Source organism: Sinohyriopsis cumingii, chromosome 18, assembly GCF_028554795.1.
Source record: "Sinohyriopsis cumingii isolate HCF-2022 chromosome 18, ASM2855479v2, whole genome shotgun sequence".
NCBI lineage: Eukaryota > Metazoa > Mollusca > Bivalvia > Unionida > Unionidae > Sinohyriopsis > Sinohyriopsis cumingii.
Genome location: NC_142978.1, coordinates 82,284,646 through 82,312,147, shown reverse-complemented (window position 1 = coordinate 82,312,147; position 27,502 = coordinate 82,284,646). Strand labels below are relative to the sequence as shown.

At 34.0% G+C, this 27,502-nt stretch overlaps 1 protein-coding gene across 2 annotated transcripts in view; it reads left to right on the top strand.

Annotated features, from left to right (window-relative positions):
• The window catches only part of LOC149777166 (SKA complex subunit 2-like), a 31,793-nt gene extending 7,694 nt beyond the window's left edge, over window positions 1–24,099 (top strand). Inside the window, exons 3-9 of one of the 2 annotated variants that reach the window (XM_089941860.1) lie at window positions 2,994–3,089; window positions 4,694–4,771; window positions 11,177–11,342; window positions 16,186–16,313; window positions 18,406–18,449; window positions 21,080–21,155; window positions 23,479–24,099. In XM_089941860.1, coding sequence (XP_089797986.1) covers window positions 2,994–3,089; window positions 4,694–4,771; window positions 11,177–11,342; window positions 16,186–16,313; window positions 18,406–18,449; window positions 21,080–21,155; window positions 23,479–23,541 — 651 coding nt within the window. In that variant the 3' untranslated portion in view covers window positions 23,542–24,099. The remainder of the gene's footprint in view (window positions 1–2,993; window positions 3,090–4,693; window positions 4,772–11,176; window positions 11,343–16,185; window positions 16,314–18,405; window positions 18,450–21,079; window positions 21,156–23,478) is intronic. The other variant, XM_089941861.1, reaches the window with a different exon arrangement.
• The last annotated feature ends 3,403 nt before the right edge of the window (window positions 24,100–27,502 follow it).

Sequence of the window (27,502 nt, the reverse complement as noted above, 5' to 3'; positions counted from 1 at the left end):
TTATTTATCAATATGATGTTTTTCTCACCTGGTCATTGCTAAAAATAGTAAAAGATTTTAAACAGCTTCTTCCCAAAAGCTGTTAAATGGAAATTGATTAGAATTTGACAGAAAGTATCCTGGCAGGTTATCCTTTTAAATTTTCACAAATGATGCCAGACTGCCTTCCAATATGACAACCATTACAATATGACAACCATTACAAAAACAATATGGGGCCCCGAGTGGCAGAGTCGTCTAAAGTGCTCACCGTTACAGATCACTGCCGTCTCACCTGTCTACATGGGTTCGAGTCTCGGTGAGAAAGCTTGCCAGTAGCTTCTCATGGGTCGGTGGTTCTTTCCAGGGTTTTTCTGGGTTCTTCCTCCACCATTGATACTGGCTGCCATGTATAGCCTATCTTGTGCTGAAAAATGGCATTAAACACAACAACAAAAGCAAAAACAACAGAAAAGCCATTTCAAAAAAATAGATTGACCTTCAAACATGTTATACAAATTTAAAAAACTGCTCAGCACAATTTGACCAAATTTGATGCCATAGTGATATGAAGGGCATTCATTTTGTACAACTGAAGTTGATCTGCCATCACATATGGCCACCATTAACTATAAATAGAAAGACCTTTATATGATATGTCAAAAACTGCTCACTAGATTTCACCAAACTTGACAGCATCCTGGCACCTTTTGTACAAATGATGTCTATCTGCAATCAAATATAGCCACTGCTACTAAAAATAGACAAACCTTGAAACTACTTCCCCAAAACCCTTGATAGAATTTGACAAACTTGACAGAAAACATCTTGGCATAAAGGCCTTTCAGGTTTGTACAGATGATGCCAGTCCTCTAAGAAATGTGGCTGATATTACTAAAAACCGATGTTTTAAATGGCTTTTCCTATGAAGATTTATACAAATGATGTCAATTTATCATCAAAGTTTAAATTACTTCTTTTTTTAAAAATTGCTCAACTGAATTTTCTGGAAAGCATTTGGGTATAGAATGCTTTCAGTTTTATACAAGTGGCTACATGTACAAAAGATAGAAAAGCATTTTACATATGTCAGAAAACTGTTGAACGGAATTTTGACAGACTTTGACACAAGCATCTCGGCATAGGGACTTTTCGGTATAGGAAAATTATGATGCATTCAACAGTATCAATTTAGAAAAAAATTTCAACAGTGTCCTAATGGTACAGATTTTCTTGGCAAACTACTCTTACATTTGGATGTTAGGCACATCTCTGCCATGTGAGCTCTTGTTTCTGAATTATTTTTCTATTCCAACTAGTTCTGTAGCATTGTTTATTTTCATAGGGCTCAATTTCATGTTTTGTGAAGGAAGAAAAGACATTTGTATAGCTACTTAAATGTGTGGTTTTTGCTTTTCAAAGTTTGCATAGTAGTAGGTATTTAATTTCATGATTTAACCTCCTCAGATGCTCAAATTAAAGAATACATTAAAACGAAAATATGTCGATGCAAACAGCTTGTCACTTGAATGTTTAAATTTAATGCTATTACAATATATGAGCACACATCAGAGATGTGACAGATTCAGTACTTACACTGTTTTCATCCATGTGAATAACATCAATAGAAGCAGTTGGTCACCTTTATGAGCAAAGAAAACCCACATGTAATGGTCAATCACTTATGCAGTGTTTTCGTCTGAGTGCTCAGTTGAAGCATATGCCACCAAAGTGAAAAGATGCTAACTAAATTGAGTGGAATCACTCCTTTGTGCTTGCCACATGTACAGACCAACTGTAGTCACTAGATTGGACAATAAATAAAGAATACAAAGTAGAATTAAAATCACACTTCCACAATTGGTATGCTAAACAGGTCATGAATGCCATCACAGAAACTGAAGATGTTACTGGTGGCAATCATTGCTCTGGATTAGTGTACCTTGCATCCTGATTAATCAAGCCACTTCACGCTGAATGGATAACTGCAGCTCACATTACACTGAGTGAAAGATTGGACCTTATTATCATTGGTTTTGCAAAAGCTGGCCTTGTTTAATTCTGTAATTTGCAGAATATTTACTTAACAAGCATTTGTGTGTACCTTGAGACTTGATTGTCACAATGTTGATATAGTGGCTTTGTCTGAAAATGAGTGAGGTGAGATGATTTCTGACACTAGAGTATTTCACTGATAAATACCAAATAAATATTTCTGAAAGTATCTCATCCCAGAAATTTAGACCCTTTTGTCATTAATGTAATCTCAGCCATCAGTAACTTTGCAAAGCAACTCTGAAAACTACTGATAACTGAAAATTGTAGATAGATTTGTAAAGATTTAGGGGACATAGTACAAAAAATGAGGGAAATGCTTGGTCCTGCATATAAGATGCAAAACATGAAAAGCATCTATCAATTTTGGTTGTTGTTGTTGTTCTAGGGTTTAACGTCATTTTTCAGCACAAGATAGGCTATACATGGCGGCCAGTATAACGGGTGGAGGAAGAACCCTGGAAAACCCAGGGAAGAATCACCGACCCACGAGAAGCTACTGGCAAGCTTTCTCATGTACCCATGCTAGCCAAGCCTTGGACTCGAACCCACCATGCAGACAGAGGTGAGATGGCAGTGATCCTGAACATTGAGCGCTTTAGACCACTCTGCCACTCGGGGCCCCATCAATTTTGGAGTCAGAGGTCATGTCATTGAGACAGAGATGAAAAATGGTTTCTGCAAAATAATGTCATTTAGCTTGTACAGATATTATGAATGACTTGCACATTGGACAAGGAAGACTCCCATTGATTTCAGATTAAAAAGGTAATGTACCATGCCCATGAATTTTGCATTTAAAAAGGTATAACAATGCTTTGTACCAAGTATCAGGTATATAATATACATTTTATGGTGCTCTTGAATTACTGTCAATCCTTCTATAATACTTATAGTCATGTACAAGGACATGTATTTTGATGCTTACACAACTTGTGTATGAACATTCTTGCTTTCAGAGAAACCCAGTTCGCATGTTGCAAAGGATAAATGACATTAAAAAGGAATATTCGTCAGTTGTAAAAGAAGCACAGGATATACAAAAGGCTCAGAAGGTATCAGAATCAATTTTCTTCTTATTCTTTTTTATATTTACTGCTCATAGACCAGAAGAACTCTTGTCCATCTTCTATCTATCGATCATCTGTCCTTTGTCCATACATTAGCTTTCTGTGGGGGAATTATTGAAACTGGTTACAGCTAGCATGGCTGGGTAACCTAGGCAGCAACCAATCATATCTTGTCCATGTGCTCTTCAGTCAGCTGAGCAACACCAGTGTAGTAATTGCCCAAAAGTACTTGTTCATGAACTGTTAAAGTGCAGGACAATTTTTTTACAGCACTTTAAAAAATTTATGGAAAAAAAATTATTTGGTAGAATGCTCAAAAATAAATTAAATATCAAGCTGGCTAATACTTGTCTGGACATTAAAAGTTAGGAGAAAACTAAATGGATAGTCAGTGAGTATCAAACAGACTAGATAAATACTCCAGTTACAAGGGAATTTTCAAATATTTTGTGACCAAAAATAATGCAAAATTTGACATATGCAGTCATAGCAGAATATAAGATAGATTTTGCATTATGACTTATGGATCATGGTGTGGGGTTGAGTACAAGGTATGGTATGGAGTCTTAATGGGTTTGAATATGCAGGAAAACATTGTAAAACCTCAAAAAATCCTTGAATTTAAGAGGTTACCATGAAAAAAATATGAATCTTTTATTTACATATTTTCTGAAAATAATACATTCATTGGATCAAATGATGTATGACTGGTAGTTATTAGATGGAATGGTATCCCTTTGCTGTAGTGACATGCCAATCACATTTGTAAATGGATGACTTATTTAATAAAATGTTTGACTTGACTAGGTATGGGCAGTGTTTATAATGCAAAATAGGAGTGTAACCCACATTCTGAAAGAAAAATACTCCTTGAAAACTTGTGCAAGTCTTTGAAGAAACTTGGCAGGGCCTTATGAAGCATGACAAATTTTGGGGATTTGTGGTTATGAACCATTGCATTTTCACTATTTTCTTTCTTTAATTTATTGATCACACCTGTATTTCTTACCTGGATTACAAAGAAATCTTTCAGATTTGCAGTTCTTTTCTCTTGTCTACATCATAGCGTGTAAAATGCACTATTAATCACTGTTTCAATTAAAGGAAAGAAATGATGGGTGTAATATTGTTCTCTCTTTGAAGAGCAAATTGGTGAGAACAACAATCATTGTAGGTGGATGGCACCAAAACAAAGTAGTTTCAATACTCAGCAGTTAGAAATATGAAAAGGATTTATCTAGGATTTTATTTTGGTCAGTAGAGGATGAGTCCCTTCTAAGGACTCTTCAGGCTTGAAGACAAAATGGGTGAGAAGAACTTTTAATGTAGGTGGTTCATACAAAGAAAAGTAATCCTTGTCATGGAGTTACATTATCAGTCTTTTGCTGGGCAGAGTCTTGAAGGCAAGTAATTAAAACACTTGAATGTGTTTTCATTCTATCATTGCTAGTTGTTACATGATTGTATTTTCAGAACTATGCAAATTAATAAACAACATGATATGCTCTTATCAATACTCAACACTGGCATAAATTAATTATTTTTAGTACTGTTTTACTTAATGTTCTATTGGCTACTTTTTCTTGCAGGAAGCTGTTGAGTATTTCCAGACTCAGTTAGCCACCACAGTGACCCTTCTTCAAAAACTACAAAAAAACAGCAACTTTGTAAGTTATATCAAAATCACCTAATGTTCTGTTAATACTATAATTGTATTGTATTCATATATTTAACAAACACACTTTGCCACTCTCAGAATGAGCAGGAAGGTACCATTCATGTCACCCTGTACAAATAGCTATTGTGTCAGAGTGTTTCGCCATGTACTTAGTTGTCGAGATGAAAAAGTTTTATAGAGCTTGTTCTGCAAACTGAATGTGCCAGTGACTTGATTAAATGCTGTCAAACAGTTTTAGTTACACCTGACCACAAGTACTTTTCTTATTAGGGTCTTACAAAGAAAGTTAAAAGTTGCATTTTATTTATTTTTTTATATGATCTAGGGTTCTGTGTCATGCTGAAATCAGCATAAAAGTAAAAAAAAATTCAAAAATGTTGGATGCTTGAGAATTTGAACAACTTAGTCCTCTGTATATGTTTTTTTGTCAGCAAACTTTTCTATTATTTGATTTGTGTCCACAAAGCAAGTATCAGCCATGTAGTTTGTGGGCCATCAAAGTTCAAGTGATTATAAAGGGATTGGGTGAAGACACATAGGTTAGATCTTAACAGACTAGGGGATTCAGTCAGCAGTTAACTGATTCCCAACACTAAGTTACACGTGTTTTAAGACTTCACTTTGATAATCACTATTCATCTAACTTTTAATACATTATATTTTAAATCTATCTCATGTTTTTGGAACACTTGCATTCTATTGCATCCATTAATTATAAAAAGAATGCCAAGATTTTTGGAACTTATTTTGTTTCTTGGAGGGATATGAACTCCCATGTTAAATGTCATAAATTATCATCAAAATCTGCTGTTTTTCTGTCATGCATATGTATATATATATATATATATATATATATATATATATATATATATATATATACTTTTGTTTTCAAGTGATTATCACATGTATACTCTTCTAATGGCAACTTTGCATAATTTCTTTGGTGTCGGGTCCAAGACTGCAGAAAAGCCTTTATCTCGCAAGTCTGGCTAACAAAAAGAAGTTAATATATCTAGTTTTGTTAAAGAAAAAAGAGCATCAAAACGACTAAAAGATGGAATAGGACATCTCCATGGGCTGAAATATGAAGAGAATAAAAACAGTGGAATATTATTAGCTTCATGCATTCTGCATTGTTTCCAGACTTTGCTGTTTTACCTGAAGTATTGCTGGTTTCACCTATAACATCGTTGGCTTGGAAGAGAGATTTCTTGTCACATACTTATTTCAAGCCAAAAAGCTATGGACATTTAACACAGAAAAATGTAACAGTATTGAGGAGGGTGATGGGGGAATGGCCCAGACCTTAGAGATTTTGATCCTAAACCTGCTGTGGAGAGGTTTGTTTAAGAAAAATGGGAATGTAGTATGCTATGATGGTTAAAGATGAAATGAAAAATTGAATTTGTTACTTCTTCCAGTGGCTTAGCAAAGTTATTGATTTGAAATGGAATTAAGTGAATTAAAGAAATTTATTTAGAAAAGATACTACTTTATATACTTGCATAAAAGCCCATTCATGTATAAGCCATCTCGAGGTTGGCGTGCAAGATTATTAAAAAGAAATGGTATTAACTTTTTTGAAAAGTAATTTAATTTTCTGGTTTCTTATTGTTTCTGCCTAATTTAGATTTGTGTATAATTTGATCGAACGATGACAAGAATTTAGTAGTTGCGAGTCACTGTAACACTACCTCTCCCTTTTGACTTCATTATTGTTTGTTTATGCTTTATTGCATTGGACATTTTATACCAGTGCACCAGTAATTATGTTTTTACTTTGCTTTGAAATTGTAAAAACGTAACTCATTAAAATGTAATCCCAGTATGACAACACAACGAACAACAATATGGTTTGATTCAACGCTCACAGTTAGGCTACTGTACGTATTTACGTAATGGTGGCACTGCGTTTACATTGTTGGTTTGATTATGCACTGAATTATGTACATCTCTTGGAGTCAAACCATGGGCACCATTGTGGTAAACTTAAATGATATCTCCAAAATACAATAATGAAGTTTCAGAAATAATGCTTTGAAAATTATGCTAATAACATCAAAGCTGAGTTGTAGTTTGCTTTGAAGTAAGCGACCTTACACCATACCTGTCAAATTTCATGGGAGGGGAAGAACTCCTGATTATTACATTGTATCTTCGATTTTCATTTCTTCTAAACAAGAAAAGTCCTACATGTTCTATTGTATCACCTGTGAATTACTGTTGTGGCAAAATAATTACATTACTAGAAAGAATTCGCTTTATCGCTAAATAGAATGTTAAGTTTAAACATTATTTATGTAAATTGATGATTTTTTTACCTCTACAACTATACAAAAATAAAAATGAAAAACCAGAACAAAAAAACCATAATAAAATCGTCCACAATTATTTTCAATCCAAAGAATCCCACGAATGATCCTTACGAATGCTGTAACTCCATATGTTATAGCGCCATTCCCATGAAAGAAACTTAAACGACTGAATACCTGGCATTTTTATACCATATATACCAATGTTAATTACCATCGTTAACTTAAAAGAAGGAATGAAAATACATACCATGTAACAAATGTGTCCTCAAAAAACTAATTCATAATACATGTTTTATAATAAACAGTACTAAATACTTTACGAATTGACAATAAGGGAATAAGATTGGATATACAACAAGGGGAAAATAGTTGCCACATATACAGTACCATGAGGCTGCCTGTTTAGGTACCTTTAGGTCAACAAAATTGGGAACCCTTTATTTGCCAGTCAACTGCTGGTGCTTGCATAACACACAATAGTGTAGAAAATGGTTTCTTTGAATTATGATGGAGGGCCAGTCGTTTTCACAAAATAGTTGCATCAATAAGGATTAACTTTTAATTAGTCGCACTGGCTTTCTTGCTTGTTTATTTAAGACTAATCTTTAGTTATTGTGCAGATTGACCACGGCTGACCAGAATATGAAAATAGGGTGTGTCACGTGGGGAAACTGCGAGTTTTTTTTGTGAATTTCTCGCATATAGGACCAGGAAGATTGATCAATATTTAGTGAAACAAGGCTTTAAAAATGCCACACCAAAACTCCCGAGTTTAGATCCCAATCTCTATTTTTTTTAAATTCAGTCTGCCTACTTGGTTTTTGAAAAGTTCATAGGTATGCCTTACACCCCATTTTACAAAACTACTGTAATCATGCTAATATTATGGAATATAAGGCAATTACACATTGATGTACTGGTATAATTGTCAATCAAACTTCTCTCTTAACAAAAGCCAGTTTCAGGGTTTTAATGATTAACTGGACTGTACTGCTGTCGCAAAATGAAAGACAAATTCGCTGACTATCAACATAGGAGATGCCGAAGCATAAGGCTTTTCATTGTGTGGAAAGTTATGTGTTTGTTCAGCCAAAACACAAAACTAAAATTGATTGATGTTGATCTTAGTTGATCTAGTATATGAGAATTTTAGTCTTTATTATTACCACTCTTCGTGAACATGTAAATTATGCTGGTTATTTGTCTTGTACAATTAAACGTGCGTACCTTTTTAAAAATGTTACCTCAGCTTGTCTGATCGCTTTTATCATTGAAAATGAGTAACTCATGGTCATGAGTTTCATCATAAATGAAACAGCTATTAAAGACTAGCTGAAATGTTATCTGGAAGAATGCAGTTTGGATGAAACAACGAATAAAGCAAACTCTGCATCTAATATGTTTGGGAATAAATAAGGATTTAAGTGACACTGTGCACGCTTTGCGCTGTGTAAGTAATGTACATTATAGTTCAGCCTGGTCACCAGCGTAAACTCAACCAGCTCGCGAATTATGAAATCTGTATTTACCTTTATTTAATTTCATGTTGGAGAAATCAGAAAATATTCACATGCAAAATAATAACAAAATCAATCATAGTACTTTATAACAGTTTAATAATTGTCAGGTCACCAAAAGTTATTTTTTAACATGCCTATCTCTTAGGACACGGAATAAATGTTTAGTATGCCAAGATTTACAGCAATTACAACAAAAAGACCTAAAATCCTGTCAAGTTTAGAAACTGGCTCATGGTTAAGCTGACCCCCTTTTTCCAAGTTTTTTTTTCCCCCTAAATTATTCGGCATTAAGAGGTTAGTGTTAGGACTGGTCAGCCTGGTGTCAGGATAATGTGACTGTGTGGGACATCATGCTACATGTCTGCAGCATGATGTCCCAGTGCTGGACATCACTATAAATTACCACACTGCAGACATCGTAGTGATATGACTGAAAAATTGTTAAAGCTATGTTAAAAATCCAAGTCACACACACACTCCTTAATATATTTACCAAATTGTTTACGAAAACAATCTAATAAAGTGGTACTTCCCAGACACAGTGATGTCCACCAATTTTTCCTGTGACAGGTTCACTTACGGTTTCACACTGATTTTGTGAAGAAAATAATGTATACATTCTAAAAACACAAATAATTATTTACATGCTATTCTTTAAGTTTTGAAACACAAGTTTGTATGTTTTTATTATCAAAGGATAACTTGCGGAAATTGAGCAGTGATAGTTGCTAACTTACTTGGGTTTGGGGAGGTAATGGTCAGTCAGCTATCAAAACACATGCCTGTGAATGTGCAAGGTCTTGTTTGCACAATTGATTTATACATCAGCTATTTCTTGGCTTGATGCATGCCTGTATATCACCTTGAACTGCAACACAACACTGGAATTACCTGGCTAAGGTGAGGGAGCATCTAAAAAACTAGGGTCACTCAATGTTCTTCTAAAAAATCACAGGGTAAAGTCATTTTCGCTTTCCTAACACAAGGTGGCGAAGTTAACAGCTTTTAGGCAACTTGGTCGCCCACTTCATCAGGTAGTGTGACCCCTGGTATATATTGGTGACCCAGTAATGCATGCATAATGTTCTGAATTAATGCAAGGAAATAAAACTTGAAAAATCCTAGGAAAATTGTCATATCAAGAACTGAAGCTTTTTTTGCATTTCTTTAAAATAAAAATAGCGTGAAAATACCATATTATAACTTTCATTGTTTACTGAAATCGGGGACTGAAAGATTTCTTATGATGTCTTGTTGGCCATAAGTGAAAAAAGTATCAGTCTGAACTCCAATATGGATGCCATAATGTAAATCTTGAAACTGTTGCTATGACAACTAGATGACTAGTCATATTGACATTATACTTTCACCAACATACTTCTTAGAATGTCTAGATGGTTCTAAGTTGTGATCCTGTGAGTCAGATATGCACTTTGGACACCATTGCAGTTATCTCAAAAATCTTGATATTGTTACTCTGCCAAAACACAATGTAATATCAACATTGGATTTACACTGGAAGACTTCTTATACTGTCTTATTGGTCCTAAATTAAAAGGTGCTGATCTGATTTTCAAGATGGCCACTATGGTGGCCATCTTGAAAATTCTTGTTCTGCCTCTTATGTTGAAATTCATTTCGAATATTTTTATCAGAACCGTTCTTATGGCATTTAGTTGGTCTGAAATGAAAGTGATGCAAACTGACCCTCATTATAGCCACCATTATAAATATTGTTGTCTCTACTCCATCCATATGTCATTGAATAGTTGTATCAACAGGGGTTTTAATTAATACGCTTATGATAACTAGTTGGTTCTAAATGAAAATGGTGCCAGTCATACTTTTAGTTTGACTGCCACAACAGCTGTCTTGAAAACCTTGCTGTCACTACTGCCACTGATTTAATGGTCATATCAACCTGGTGTTTTCACCAAAGGAATCTGATGGTGTCTGCTTCGTCCTAAATGATAATGGTGCAGATCTGACATCAGTTATGTCCACCACATTAACTATTTTGAAAATCTTGCTGTTGCTGATAAATATCAGAGATAGTTTCAACATTCAGAAGTTAAAAGGAAGAAGTTATCTTATCTTGAATTCCAGATATTTTATTCACCCAGTAAAGAATTGGTCCATTCAAGAAACTCTTTTGTACTGATCTGCAAGTTGAATTTGCTTGATCTGTCCATCTATTTATCAGAAGAACTGCAGTCGTCCACCAACATTTGATCATTTTCCATTTTCATACTTGTGCAAAACTGTTTGAGGGTAATCGAGAGAGCACTGTTTATTAAAGAAATGTATGGGAGAATGACCATTTGTGGACAAGCAAAGATGGCAGATGCCCATTCATCACGTTTTTATACATGTGGTAGGGGAATGAGAAATTATTTTTATATACTGTAACATCCAATAACTGTCTGTGCCTCATAAATAGATATAAATTCATCGGCCAGAAAGTGCTTCCTGTCATTTTTTTTTTTTAGCCCACCATGATTGAGCCACTTGTCAATAGGTTTGGATAAATTGAAACACCTTTCTTGTTTCTTGTTACAGCCAGAAGAGAATCCTGAAGAACTGAGACAGCTGGAGGAGGTGTTAGGATTAAAATTTCCCATCTCTGCAGCCTCATCTGCAACAGAATGTTCTGATTTTGTGGAAACAGACAAGCAGACAGCTGAGCAAACACCACAGAAATCACAGGATGAATCACAATGTGCTTGTAAGGTTTATATAATCAGCAGTTGTATTATGTTATATTTCATCTTGAATAAAAGTTTCACACAAATGGCAAAACCTGAAAGTTGCAAAAGAATGTAGAAAGTCCATGAAGATGTCCTGCATTAGTTATATTATTTTTCTGTTTTACTTTTTCAAGTTTTGAAGATGGTTTTTCTCATTAAAAAGCTCTTAGTAGATTTTTGGTCACATCATGAAATTAAAGATCTCTTTTTATCAGTCACTTCTCTCAAACTTGGAAGGAATATTCCTTGGGTCACAAACTAACAAATATACTTAGGAAAAATTTATGTAGGGTTGGTAAGCTTCCAAGTTGCAGTGTAGTTTCTAAAGCAACTAGGTGGAAAACCAGTTGTGTGTTTATCTCCATGGCAGCTGAACTAAATTTGATCAACTGGGTAAAAAGTTTCTTATGATATGCTATAGCAATATTTGTCTTGGTGAAAACAGTGGCTTGTCTAACATCAATGTGGAAAGCTTGCAAGCTTCCTGTTCACAATGACCAATATGAAAATTTCTTAGGACATGCTCTGACAAAACTGTGAACAAAATGGTTACTATGGCAGCAATTTGACTGCCATAGCAAACAGGTTGAAAACATCTTTTACTTTCTTCATAGCAGCTAAGTCAATTGTTAACTTACCTGTATAGCTAAGCTATTGTACTACCTTGTCATCTGCACTGGCGCAAGCACAGATAAAAGCATATTCTTACATACACCCTCACAAATGTCTGCTATTCTTCCTAGGCAACAGTTTGGAGTGGATTTTACAGTACATTCCCCTTGGAACAGGACTGACAAGGCAAACTTGGTATATGCATGTACATTAATTGTACGCCCTTGATCAATTTTTGGCATTTAGCACAGGTTCTTTTGCATCATGTTTAAGTAGTTATGACTGGAGTCATGAAACTTAGTGGACACATCTTTAAGAGTACTACACCTTCATCACAGAGGGTTGCTGTGATCTGTATTACAATTTACATGCTTCACTGACATTGGTTAAATTTTGTAATATAACTTTTTTTCTTGCTCTGTTTATAATAAATCATCAAACTATATAATTGTATATCAGTTAGTACAACACCCAAAGTAAGTTACTGAGTGACTCTTACAAAAGTGTGTCATTTTGACTCATATTTCAAACTTTACTCCATCTTAGTGTTACGACTCTAGGGTCATAAAATAAGTAACAGAAAGAAGCAAAACTGAGTAAAAACTTAACAAATAATTTCATTATCCAAGTTATAAATGAAAATGTGAGAGAAACTTATAAAGTGAATCCAAAATAATTTTGATAAAGTTCTGTGAAAGTCAAAAAGAATGAAAAGTTGCATATAAATTTCAAAATCAGAAATGTACTGGTCTGCCAAGAATCATGACATCAAAATGTTGTTGTCCAGAACTCCTTTTGAATGCTTCACAATAGGTCCAGAGTAATATTATAGTCCAAAAAATCTGCACTTTCTATTTCCACTGAACAGTCCAAACAAATGTTTTTCCACTCAAAAATTATTTAAGTACAACATAAAACACGTCAGCAGACTTGATGTTACAACAGGAACACAAGAAATAAGAATGACATTAAATATAGGAACGAGATTTGATTGCTCAGTTCTCTCCATATATGCACCTTTTATTACAACTAAATTTTACAACATACCCCCCATGTAACGGACCATACTGCTCATTCTAATGTTTCAAAATACCTATTCATGTGACCTAACTCATCTAGTAAGAATTAACTTTTTACAGCCGTGAATAAAAATTGCAAAGATTAGATAAAATCTTATACCAGGAATTATAATAAAAAATATAGATATACACAATTGTAGTAAAAAAAATGCTCTTTCTTTTCTTTTTTTTTGGTCATGTATGACCAGTCATAATTGGTTTCATAGTATATCAGTACAGTACTGGTTGTATAGTGCCAATTGAAAGTTCAGAATTTAAATTTTGCAATAATTTAAGGTCCTAATGTAAGATGAAAGAAAAATGAGTCAAGATCAATTTGGTTTCATTGTATTTTCATCATAATAATTTTTTTTTACTGGATACTGGTAAAAGTAGAGATAATTACATTGTGGTAATATTTAGCATAGCTTAATATGATATCTGTCACCTACCAATTATTTTTTCTGTACAATAGGTCAAATTGTCCACCATCTTTATTATCAATCTTTGCCAATGATTGCATGCACTTAGAATATTGAAGAACCATATAATTGTGCAGTTAAAAGGTTAAAGGTCAAAAACACTGACTGAAAGAAAACAAAATAGTTTTGCTGAAATACCCGAGTTATTCACTATTTACAGTCACCAAACTTTACAGATGGCTTGCACTTGGGGTAAAGGTCAGATAGTTGAGGTCACTTTGCATGAAAACAGAAAAATGGTTTCTGCACAATAACAGTGGTTTATACATTGATCAAACTTTGTCAAAATCTTGTTTTTGGGTTAAGGAAGAAGCCTGCTGACTTAGGGTTCAAAAGGTTAAAGACCAAGGTCATGGTGACTCAGAGAAGGAAAATGATTTTTGCATAACAACATTATTCTACATTACAGACCTTGATCAAACTTTGTGTGTGGCTTGCAGCACTTGGGGTAAGGAAGAAGCCTATTGAATTTTAGGTGAAAGGTCAATGTCACTGCTACTGAAAGAAGATAAAACAGTTTTTGCCTAATAATTTTAGTTCTAGACAACATACCTTGACCAAAGTTTGTAGGGTGTTTGCACTTCAGCTTTGTAGTTGTTGTTGTTGTTTTTAGGGTTTAACACCATTTTTCAGCACATGATAGGCTATACATGGCGGCCAGTATTAATGGTGGCGGAAGAACCCGAGAAAACCCCGGAAAGAACCATCGACCCACGAGAAGCTACTGGCAAGCTTTCTCACATGCCCACATTTGCCGAATCCGAGACTCGAACTTATGCAGACAGAGGTGAGATGGCAGTGATCCAAAACGGAGAGCGCTTTAGACCACTTGGCCACTCGGGGTCCCGTTCAGCTTTGTAAAAAAGTCTTTTAATTTGGGAGTCAAGGTCCAAGATCAATAGCATTGTGATTGAAAGAAAACTTAGTTTTACAAAATAATGTTTTTCTTGACCAAATTTTGTGACTGGCTTGAATTTACTGGTAAAAAGAAAAACAATAGTTATTGGGGTTTCAGTATCAGAGACCCTTGGTCATGTTAAGTTTAACAGAGAAATAGTGGTTTCTTCATAGTAGTTATAGACCATATACCTTGACTAGAGCTTGAGGTTATTGAGACCTGATGGTCAATAATCGACCATACTCTGTTACTACCTACAAAGAGGACTATTAAACATTTGGTAGGCATAAAAAAATATGCCGTTCCTTTGGTAGCAGTTAAAGAATATCCTTGCATCAGGGTCTTTTAAGCTGACAATAACAGGGCTGAACTGACAGCCCCTAAATGTTAAATAGACAAACTTTAATGATTTCCCATGAAATGCTTGCTGCATTTTGACAAGTTTGGTCATTGAAATTTGTACTTTTGATTACCATATTCTATTCCAAGTGGTATGTGTTAAATAGAAAATAAATAACAAAACTGCATGATCAAGTTTGACTAAATTTGAAAGGGGACATGTCAGGTATAGATTTTGAACAGGGTCTAAAAGTGCATGATCTCAGGCCCACTTTAGTCTCATAGTGGTGGTTCTAGATTCTGATCCGTACTCGTTTCTGTGCCTTTACAGATGGATCAGCATATGTATGGGCTTATGCTTACAACATCTTATCATTGTACACATCTCTCCCTCAATAACTCACACACAATGGGGTCCACAAACATAGACCGCACTATAAGCGAGGCGTGAGTTACCGAGGGACCTCCAAAAATTGAAAAAAAATCGCTTTGGCATCGACAGAGGCCACTAGATTCTAAGTTAGACCAATTTTTGCGCCTTTTAACTTTTCTTTTATTCCACCTCCTGTTTTTATTCAAAAGACATAATTAACATGATAATACAAAGGAGGCCAGCTTTTAGTTCATTGCAACAATACAACAAATACTTCCACAATTCAGCTATCAAAACATGGTTGGCACTTAATTAGGTTCTCAGAGAAACACTCGCAGACATAGCTGTTATGGTAGATTGACGCATTTTACGTTTAATTACAAGAGGACACATTGCATTTATGACGATTACACTTAAAAGGAACTAAAAGATGAAACAAGAACATAAATTTCAATTGATAAAAAAATTATTTAATTTGTATTTATTTATTAAATTACTGCCTCCACTCGGCATAAGTGACATTTTCATTAATCAAAATTTCCTTACATATCGTTAATTTCTGTGTACTAGGGATGTCGTTTGGAAAGAAAATGTAAAAAATTGTATGAGTTATTTTTAAATTTGATATTTCATAGTGTTAATTAAAATTTCCAGCTCCTATCTACCTTTTTCAGCGATAAAACGAGTGATACATTAAAGTTTCCATTACCACTTTTGATCGCGATTTTCTTCAAGTTCAACAAATAGGGATAAATTTTTGGGGTATTTTCAGGTTTAAAAAATGGGATCCATGCCTGACACCGCATTATAAGTGGGTTCGCGAGTTATCAGGGTGCGAGTTATCGAGGGAGTGGTGTATATGGAAAATAATTTTTATGTACAGGCAATTTGATTGGTTGCAGTGACACATGTCTGCATCCAATACAACTCACTGGCACAAAGTCCAGAAACAGATTACCAATTCATCAGTCTGAGTACTGATTGGAACCTTGACTCTAAGTAGGCCATATACCACTATGTAAATCAGTAGTATGAATAAAGCCTGCTTTCTTATTACAGTTGATCCAGAGCAGTCGCCAGCAAGTAGGAGAAGAGGTACTGAGGAATTCACAGAAGTGACAGATAGTGAATTTGAGACAGTCTCAGAGTTTAAGAGAGGTCACGTTAAACTTTCAGATGTCAATATGGTATGTCCAGCTAGTATTTTTTGTAATCACTTGTATACATGTATACACATGGATGCATTCGTTTTTCAGAAATACATGATGGTACCTTTCAGAATGGAATGTTTCTGCAAATGCAATCTATGCTCAAATGTCTGGCTTGTAAGTTAACTATGCTATAGAATGATCGAGTGTTGTGAAATAGGGTTTAATTCATACATATGGTGAATCACAAATGTAACAGAAAGTTGGTAATAAAAATAATTTAGAAGTGAAGTATAAGTTAGGCCAATAATGATGGTAGAAAATCAAAACTGAAATAGTCTACTGTAAATTCCTTTTTATCTTCCTGAGAGTCTATTGTTTGATTGTTTATTGAATTAAATATTTGTCCATACTTAAATTTACAAGATTTGGGAACAGTTGCCATTGTTTCCACGGAATACATGACCCAGCAACTTGGAGCAGATGGGCCATGTCACGTACAGTACCTTTCATTTGCTTTGCAGGTGGGATGGAATTGTAGTGTCACCCAGTTTCAGTAAAGTCTTGAGCATGTCCTATTTTTCAGTTTCTATTTGGGACCCTAAGGAAGGTTAAATTTTGAAATAATTTTGAATCACAGATTGTAATGATTAACACCTGGGCTTAAGTTTATATTTATCCGTATTTGGAATGGTTATAGCACCTATTTGACTAAGATCATTGTGGAGCGGTCCATCATTTATGTCTAGCTAATCATGCTATGAAAGGAATGGATGGAATAATATAACTTTCCTTTGCAGATTTAAATACTGTTCTGATTGAGCACCTGCTTTGAAGAAAAAAAAATTGATATTGGAAAGTTACATTTCCAATTTGACTGAGACTTTTACTGCAAAACTCAAGTTTATACCAAATAGGCTGGCATCTGTTCTTTTCATAATTTGCAGAGATCATGTAAACTTTATTTGGTGCATTCATCCTTGAACACATACACAAAGAATTTTATGATTCTAAGCTTATGTAACCTTATATTTGCTATTGATGTCTAACACATAGTATGGTAATTAAACTTGTTTAAACTCTCTTAAGTTCTCTGGACAATTGATGGCATAAAATATCCATGTTTGACAAAAAATTTAATGTACTTGGCACATAATTTAATTCCTAATAATCAATCAATAATATCCTGGTGAAAACATTACCATTTTGAAATTCCCAGATTATCCAAGTGTTTCCCAGGATTAAAAACTTTCATTACCTTGATTTGTTTGCTTTGTATCCATTAAAAACTCATTTGTGTTTTGATCATGTACTCTTGGTCACATGCTGTGCTGCATTATCAAGCCAGGATTATTGATTGACTTCAACAAACCAAGATTGTTGATCAACTTAAATGGAAAGTGTCACCATCTTGGCTTCAATGAAGTCTAACTCACGATGTGTATGCAACTGTCAAAATTGTATCAAACATTACTTTGACCAGGTATTTGTCAAGATTTCAGGTGGTGTATTTCAGTAATGGGATGATGAAGAAGATTATTATTAATGTTGTGATGTTCCTCAGAGCTTGTACAAAATGGTATATAGAAGTTTTCGCAGCAACTCTATCAGTCTTGTTTAATATTTGTGTTAGAGGTACATGTGGTATCTTTTGCTTTTTGATTTCATTGGTACGAAAGTGTTCACAGTGTTAGAAATTGATTAATCTTGGACAAATGGACATGCATTTTTCATTAAAATGTGGCTTTTGTGGGGTTTTTATGTTTTTTTAATGTATTAACACCTCATGATATCACAAGTGACATCATAACATTATGCAAAAGAAAAGTGTAATGACTGAGGCATCTAAATGTGTTTCAGAACCATTTCACTACACCATTCTTGCAGTTTGCTCAGATAAAGTCAGTATTTTTCATCATGTGATAAAAATAGAATCTTACATATGTGCTCATTTTAAATGAAATTTATTAAACTTGTTAAATTATTTGTCTTTTGCTGGACAGAGCTAACAATGGAGAAATTGTTCTACTTGTTTAACAAATTTCATTTGAAATGAGCACTCATTTGAAATCATCTTTTTTTATTTGATGCAACCAACACTCAATTCTCTGTCTTTTGTTTTTAATTTTAGGCTTACAGAATATTGTGGCGGCATTTTGTAGAAGAAAAGAATAGGTATGTACATTGATAACGTGTGTACAGTAGGTATTTACATTGTTAACTTCTGGACAGTATCTATTTTCATTAACTTGTGTTCAGCAGGCGTGTATGTTGCTAACTTGTGTACATTATATAATTATATTGTTAACTTGTGTATAATAAATTATTATGTATTTTGTTAAATTGTTTGCAGTAGGTATGTTTATTGGTAATTTGTTTACAGTGTGTGTGATTTGTATTTTTAATGTAGCCTTAACAATTTTTCAGTCATGTCGCTATGATTTCTGCAGTGTGGCAGTTTATAGTGATGTCTAGTATTGGAGCATCATGCTGCAGACATATAGCATAATCTCCCACCCAGTCACAACACTAACCTCTTAATGCTGAGTGCCTAGTGAGGCAGCTGAAAGTACCATTTTTATGTCTTTGGTATGACTCGGAGGGGGTTTAAACCCACAACCTCCCACATCTAAGGTGAACGCTCTCATCACAAGGCTACCAGAGTGGTCGATTTGTGTGCAGTAGGTATGTACATTGCTAACTTGTGTACAATAGGTATGTACATTGCTAACTTGTGTAATTTCACAAGTGCAAATCTGAACTGTAATAGATTTATTATAAATGAAATAATGATGCTTAGGTCAGGTAGAGAAACCACAAGTCATAAGTGAATTTGATATCATTTTAATATAAAGAATCATTTTAAGTCTGGGTTCAGTCAAGTTGAACTTTTCTGATTTTTGTCACTCCTTACAGTTTGATGTTAATCCCTTTAAGGGACTTTTATAACATTGTTGATTCATTGGATTATGGCTGTGGTGATTAAAATATGAACACTTTTTTCCCCTTTATAACTTGGCTTTGGTCATATATAATGATCATTCTCAATGATAATTTGGTACTATATGTGCATATCACAAACAACTGATATTTGAGTTGCAAGTTCTGTACGCTATCCACTTAACAGGATGTCAACACTTTTTCTTTGAAATTTGTTCATATTTATAAACAAGGAATTTGGTACATGATAATTATATGTAATTTTACAGGCCCGTCTAGTTCATCAATGTGTCTTGGGAACAATATTTAGCTCCGACAGCACAAAAAGCATCAGAAAAGATAGAAAAAACTTAGATTACATAGATTTATAGTTTTTTATTTGCTAATGGTCATACAAACATGACTATCAGCATCTTGCAGGTTATGTCCCATTAATCCTGTTGAGTGTAGCATTTATTCTAAACCCGCAAACCATCCTGTATTCTCAATTCTCAGTTAAGTGCTTTTGGTTGCAGTTCATCACATGTGATCTCTTCGTAAGTTATTTTGTCAAAATACATTCTATGTATCTATTACAGCCCTGGAGAATACAAGTTGTTTCGGTTGATTACATGTCTATTAGTAGTGGAAGAGATCACAGTGTTGTTTCAAGGGGCCTGAAAATGTGGAATTTCCATGTTGTTCATAACCTTGGCAAAAGTTACAGCACTAATTACTGAGAAATAAAATTTGCTTTTGGCTCAAGCATGGCATATTTTCATTGATCCATTGTGTATGTGACATGTGTGGGTGTGGGTGTAAGTGTATGGGTGTGTGTTTATATCAAGTTTTTGCATACATGTTGCTCAGAAACTTCGTTTTGTTTATGTTGTCAAGGACAAACAACTGCGTCAGAAACAAGGTTTATACTACATAGGGTTTGTAGGTGGAAATCCAAGAGTTTCTGATAATCCAACATTTAAATTGGATAAGACAGACAAAGCCCGGTCATTTCATACAGTGATGGTTGAACCCTTTGTCTGCAAACATGAAAAGGTATTTTTTGGAAGACATCACAAAAAAGTTTCTAAAACGTTCAATTGGTAGAGCATCAGACTCACAATTCAAGGGTTGAGGGTTTTGTACCTGCCCAAGCCAGTCTAGGCTCCAGTCTCCTCGGCATGATCCAAGGGTTGAGGGTTTTGTACCTGCCCAAGCCAGTCTAGGCTCCAGTCTCCTTGGCATGATAATAATGCATGCCAATAATGTCTTCAAAATACCTTTAAAGCAACAAAAACAACAACAAAAACCATCAGAAATTCCAGCTTCTTCTGAGGATGGCAGTTATTTTTTAGATGATGCATTTAGCTGACATTGAGGAAGAAGGTTGTGATTCTTAAGCAGTTGTTGGGAGTGCACTTCCAGTAAAGAAAGTGAAATGGATATGATCACATGTTTTAAGCAAAGTGGACCAAGAAATGGCCATTTCTATCAAAAGATAATAAAATGATGATGTGTGATGTATGTGTTAAACATAACAAAAGTAATGCATTCATGACAGGATGCAAAAGTTACTGTTAAAAGATGAGCAAGTAACAGCTTAGATAATGAAGCATGTAACAACTTAGATAATGTCATAAATGCAGAAAAAGCAAATGACATTGTATAATATCACACAGAGATGGTTATTAAGTATTGAAAATTTTATTATCTCTTTTTAACCCTAAGTCTGGTAAATGTTTGACCCACTTATTTGCAGGTTTGACCAGTTTTTAAAGTTTGGTAGGGTAGTTGACCCGTTTTTGAAAAATCCTAGAAGTAGATTTATTTTGGTTAATATAGATGAATTCAGATCTGTAGTCATTTGAATTTCAACTTTATTTCAGTGGAACACTTGATGCCAATGAAATGCACAAAATGGGACTCAGAGTAGCAGGAAAGACAGGGCAAGCCAAACTCCAGGTAACCCTTGTTTTCTATCTAATGAAAAAAAGTTTATCTGATAGATTGTATTTTTCAAAGTTATTAGCAATGTACAAATCCTATTGAATCAGTAAGGTCACATAGGTATGATTGCATTTTACCAGCCGAGGAGTGGTAGAGGTTGGAATCATTTGTGGTAAAATTCACCAATCATTTATTGCATACCTTTGTATCTGATTCAGTTGAAATGAAGATACCTTGCCCTCTGGTAATGATTTTATACGCCTTATGTTATTTATCAGTTATTGATTTCAATGTACGTGGGAGTTATTGGAGAATTGCATACATATCAGTAAATCATCATTTATAGAGGTAAAATGTGATTTATTTACTTAAAACTAGATTTTTTTAATTCAGTATTTTATTTATTTGTAAGTATAATATGAAAATTAGACGAAGAATTTTACTTAAATTGACATTTTTCCTAACTAAACTCTAAATATGACTTGTTCAGTAAAATTTATAAAACACTGTTATCCTCAAGTCTATTGATTATTGTCATCGCTTTGACAAAATTAACATAATGGCATAGTAAACAAACCTACAGGAGAACTGTTGTTGTGCTTTAAGTTGTCACTTTGTGCAAGAAATTACCATATCAATGGCAAATAAAACAAATTTTCAAAATTGCCACCATTGTTGTAGGTTAGTTGCTTGAGACTCGAGCATTGATCTTCGACAAGTTTACATGTTAACATGTAACTAGGATGACTTATTGTGACCATATGTGATTTAAAAGAAAACTACAAACTCTGCTACTTTGATAATTATTATGAAATAATTCAGTTTAAATCAATCTTGAAAATATAGAAATCTTAATAGTCTAATGTCACCGTTTTTCTCTCAAACCTGACAAAACATACATCTACGGAGTGCCCCTGCTCATGAACACAGATTTGTAAAGTGTACAAATGCATTGTCTCGTTTCTACAACATTTAGAAATTTGTAAGATAATGAACTTAAATACATTGTTGTTTTATCATATTTCTCAATTAGTACATGGTCAGTTAATATATAGTAATAATTTTTGTTTTATATTCATGAAGCAACCATGAGAACTAGGTTTATGCAAATTTTAATTACCCCTTTATAATGCATTGATTGGATGTTGACAGGTATTACATATTATTGTAATGAAAACTCATGTTTGGTGTAACTATCAGAACCTTTGCTATTTTGTTTGAATTTGTTCCGGTGTGACCACATTTTTGTTTGAATTTGTTCTGGTGTGACTGCAATTTTGTTTTTAGTTTGTTCAACATGTATTGTTCTTTTCTGAGCAGGGACTACAACATCACAGAATTTCATGAGAACAAAAGCTAAATAATAGATTGCATGAATATTAACAGAAGTAAAACCATGGCTACATCTGTCAGTTCCAAAAATGTTGTATTTATATTTAAAAAATTTAGATTTAGATTATTCAGAATATAGTATTAATAAACTTTACACATTATAAGCATTATGTAGTATTTATTATCTAAGTGAGAACTAGCAAATAATTGTTTACAATTAATAATTAATAGAAAAAAAATAAGCAAATTCCTCCCAAACAAAATGTCAGTAAGTTTCAGAACATATGCAGTTTTGTTTCACTTTCAGTGAAGTGTAAATGTGATTTTTTTTAAAACAATTGTTCTGCATTTTTTCAGAAATTTGGTGCATCATTACTAATGTTCACAAGATAGTATAAAACATAAACATGCACTAACATCAACAGAAGTAAATGTATCGGTGTATTCTGATAAAATTTAAATAATTCATGCAAAATATATAGTATTAATAAAGTTCACATATCATTAGCATTATGTTAATGTTATGTTAAATTTGATTTGGAAAAATTCAAATGTGTCTGTTATTTTATAAGAACAACAACATAGGTAAATCAGTTCCCCCATCAAGTACATTTCCAGTCCCTCTCTCTCAGTGAAACTCTGTAGTTCATACTTGGTGGGGTCATAAACAGTAAACTATACCCAGTTCATCAACACCTATTTGACTCCATAGTGATTGGCATTGTGACTCTGACAAAAGTGTGGTTTGCAGAGCTATTCTGCATAAGAATCCATGTGAAATATTATGGTTTATTCCAATGCTGTAAGCAACAAATGTACACAAGCTATTAAATTTTCAAATAATTTTATTAAGGCCCACATCAGTTTTGGAATATATATAGTATCATATTCCTGTCAATTGTTTCTGTAATAGGGGTTACATTTAAATTGAATTTTTTTCTTGCATTTATTTTTGATTCATTTAACTGTAATTAATATAATCAGTTGATTTTTTTTTCTTCTTCAGGTTTTGAAAGCACTGGACCTGATAAAGATATCACCAAAAGGACTTGTGTCCATATCAACTTGAAGATGAAAACTCCTATGTCATATGACAAAAGAGAAAAAATTCGCTGAACAATCTGTCTGTTGCACTGACCTAGAGAAGGACTGTGTTAATATGACTTTAAAATTGTACCATATATACTCCCTATAAGATAAGTCCAACTGCAAACAACATAGACCCAGATCTGCTGTCATATAATGTGGTTTATCAGGATCTGTGTTGTTTGTTCTACTAACTACTTAATAAAAGCTGCATAGGCCCAGATCTTCCAGTGCATTATGTGACAGTAGACCCGGGTCTTGCAGTTTGCTGTTTCACTTGGCTTAAAATGTTGAGCAATAAAAGTATAGAAGGTATAAATTGTCTTTAGGTGACTATTCTACACTGATGTACAAGTGAGGTTATGTGCCATTCGATGGGAAATGTATGAAAAGGTTGCACTGTAACTTGGCTTAGTGGACACATCCACATAGAATATTCAGTGTAACTTGTCATTGTGAACATGTCTGGTAGAGAACTTGTCTTAGTTGACATATCCTTATAACAACAAATGCTAATAAAAGACACAATTAAAAAACCCTCTTCCTGAGTTTACTTACATGTTTCACATCTATAAGCAATTTAGTAGTCTTTCAGTATTCTATACACTCCTCACAGTTACCTCCCCTTGCAGCCCAGATAATGCCACTTGCCACCACAAGTTTGAGTCTGAGTGAAATGTGCAGAAAGGCTTTTTTCTTTTTAATCTTGGTTTTGAACAGAACTTTTTCAAATGTAATTGATATCAAAACTTGAGTGTTTACGGCTAGAAGATCTTGTACTGTCATTAATAACTTTAATAATATTTTCATTAAACATGTATGCTTTATATCATCAAGCATTTGAACTGTCGTAGTTGTTGTGGGGTTTAATGCCATTTTTCAGCACAAGATAGGCTATACATGGCATCCAGTATTAATGGTGGAGGAAGAACCCAAGAAAACCCCGGAAAGAACCACCGACCCACGGGAAGCTACTGGCAAGCTTTCTCATGTACCCACATTGGCCAAATCCAAGACTCGAACCCATGCAGACAGAGGTGAGATAGCAATGAACTGTAACGGAGAGCTCTTTAGACCACTCAGCCACTCAGGGGTCCTTCATTTGAACTGTCAATCATCAGCAAGATTCATACATATTTATGAGGTGATCTTGCATGTGATTGGCTTATTAACACTTGGCAAGCAGTGATTCAGATCTTCTTTTGGATATGGGCTTTTAACATCAAAATCTTTGATTACATCTGATTTGCTGACTTTTGTACCTTGCTTGAAGCAATATTTTTGATCTGTTGGGTTTATTATCATCAACAGCTGGATGGTGTCAATTCTGAGCAAGAGGCTGTTCGTATTAATGATGCCTTCATCTTTATGAAGAATTTTATCAAGGTACAGAAAAATAAGAACAAAACAGCATGATAGAAAGTTATCTGAGATAGTTTATTTAGATTGTGTTCTTAGTGCAATATACCACTCTGGTGGCCTAAGTGGTTAGAGTGTTTGCCTCTGATGCAGGTCATGGGTTCAAACCCCGGCTGAGTTATATGAAAGCCTCATAAAAATGGTTCTTGCAACTGCTTCACTTGGCGCGCAGCATTAAGAAGTTAGTATTGGGTCTGGTCAGCCTGGTGTCAGGATAATGTGACTGAGTGGGACATGATGCTACATCTCTGCGACATGATGCCCCATTCCTAGACATCATTATAAACTTCTACACTGCAGACATTGTAGCGATATGACAGGAAAATTATTAGAGCTACATTAAAAATCCATATCACACATGCACACTTAGTACAGTATTCCATAAACCTGCTTAATGAAATGTCCAACTATCAAGTAATCTAAGCCAGGTGAGCATTAGCAGGATAGCATAGGCCTCCTGTTTGTGTTTTTCTTTGGTTGTTTTGTGTTTTTGGAGTGAATTGTCAGCTATTCAGATTAGTTATGTCATTAGAAACAGCACAAACAGTTTAATCTACAGGAAAGAATTTGTTGTAAACAAAGATTACTTTTAATAAGTAATACATGTCTTTTCAATATTCAGTTAATAAAATTTTAAATATTTGTAATGTTTTAAGCACAGTGACATGGATAGTCTCTAAATATTCTCTTGAACAATGGGCTTATTCTACATGGCTTTCTCACATGGGGGAAACTTTTTTAACAAATACAGGAATGAGAAAAAATGTCATCCATGAAAATGCCTTTACTGAATAATAGTTTGTACAAGCTTTCTAAGACATTCCCATGTATTTTCCAATGTGTTGTAGCAAAATGTAAATATTTTAAACAAGAAATTTCTTAATATTATTAAGGCACTAAAATTTGTTCTGTAAAATTTGAACCATCAATTGTCAAGGGCCTCTGTTTTAAACAATGGTGCAGCTGACCATCACTACTCAAGGTCTTGTTAATCCTACACATTCTTTTTGTTTTTGTTTATAGAATTATTGATTTATAAAGTGTACAATATTGATATTCTGGATGTTTTTCTGCATAACTCCAAAAATATGACAAATCTCATAAATTCCACAGCTTTTTATGGATGTTAATTACTATCTCAGTTAGTGGAACTTTCTTCTTTTTTTTCTGTGACCAGAGTTGCCAAGTACTTTGACCCAGTAGCATTTACAGAAACCTTGGAGGTGCAAACATGAGTGAATACATTAAATATATGATAGGAGATAATAATACATTTATGTAAAATAATTAAGCAAACAAAGTCCAGGAATTTATATATCTTGTTTTTCATTCAAAGTAGGGGAGTTTGTTAACAGTAGGTGATGATGGTGGTACTAGGCTACTTCAGTAACTGATTTATCTCCCTTGAAATGGAAACTCTTCAGCATGAACTATCACTTCAGGAGACTATGCAGTCAACAGTGGCATTCATGGATAAAGGAATCTTTGAAGCGTGTGACTTTTTGAGCATAAATAGATAACACAAGCAAAGACAATTCCTCAAAAGGTACAGGGTTATGATGTATGGTGTAATAATGGAAATGATAACATCCAAGCCATTAGGAATTGTATTAAAATCATTCTCTATGACTAATACAACCAAGATTGGTTATATAATACAGAAAAATTGTCCAAAAAGGGCTAACCTTTGCAATTAATAAAACAGATATCCGATTGGAAGAATATTTGAATCAAATTACATAAAAAGATGGATGAAATCCAATACCAATTAAGAGATTTTAACGTGAAAACAAGATTGGATGGGTCTAGTAATTAGGATCAGTATCTGCTAAAAGATTATGAATGTTAAAAATCAAAGTCAGACAAAGTACCATAATTTTTTTTGTCTAAATCCATTAAGATAATCAAAAGAACTATTTCTAGTGTGCAGAAAGGGAAGTGGGCGAGTCTGATAATCAGGGGCCATAATTCATCGACAAAATGATGTAACATGCTGAAAATCAAATTCAGTATCGTCAGCAGTTAAACTTGACTGAGGCCTTACCAGTTTCAATATGCCAATAAATTTGAAATCCATTAATGAGTACATTCATTAGTATCAGTTTCAAACAGCATACCAAATTTGTTTCAAATACAATAATAAAAGGGAGACGATTCAGTGTTCTGCCAAAAATGTCTGCAGGAGACAGAAGGATTTGTTCTTTGATGGACGAACAGATGAATGAAAGCATAATATTGAAACTATAAAATTGTGATTATGAAAGGCACATGTACACTAGCAACCAAATATTTATTCCAAGTTTCATAAACATATTTTACTGTTTGATAAGTACAAAATAAAACAGTTTAGGGTGTTTTATACATACAATCACACAGAGTGCATGCCAAACTATGTTATATCATATACATAGAAACCAAATTGACACTCGGCAATGACACTTGGCTTCTAGCTTACATATCTTCTTTACGATCATGAGAGAAGTTCATATATTGAATTACAAAGTTTGGTTCAGTTTCAAGCCACG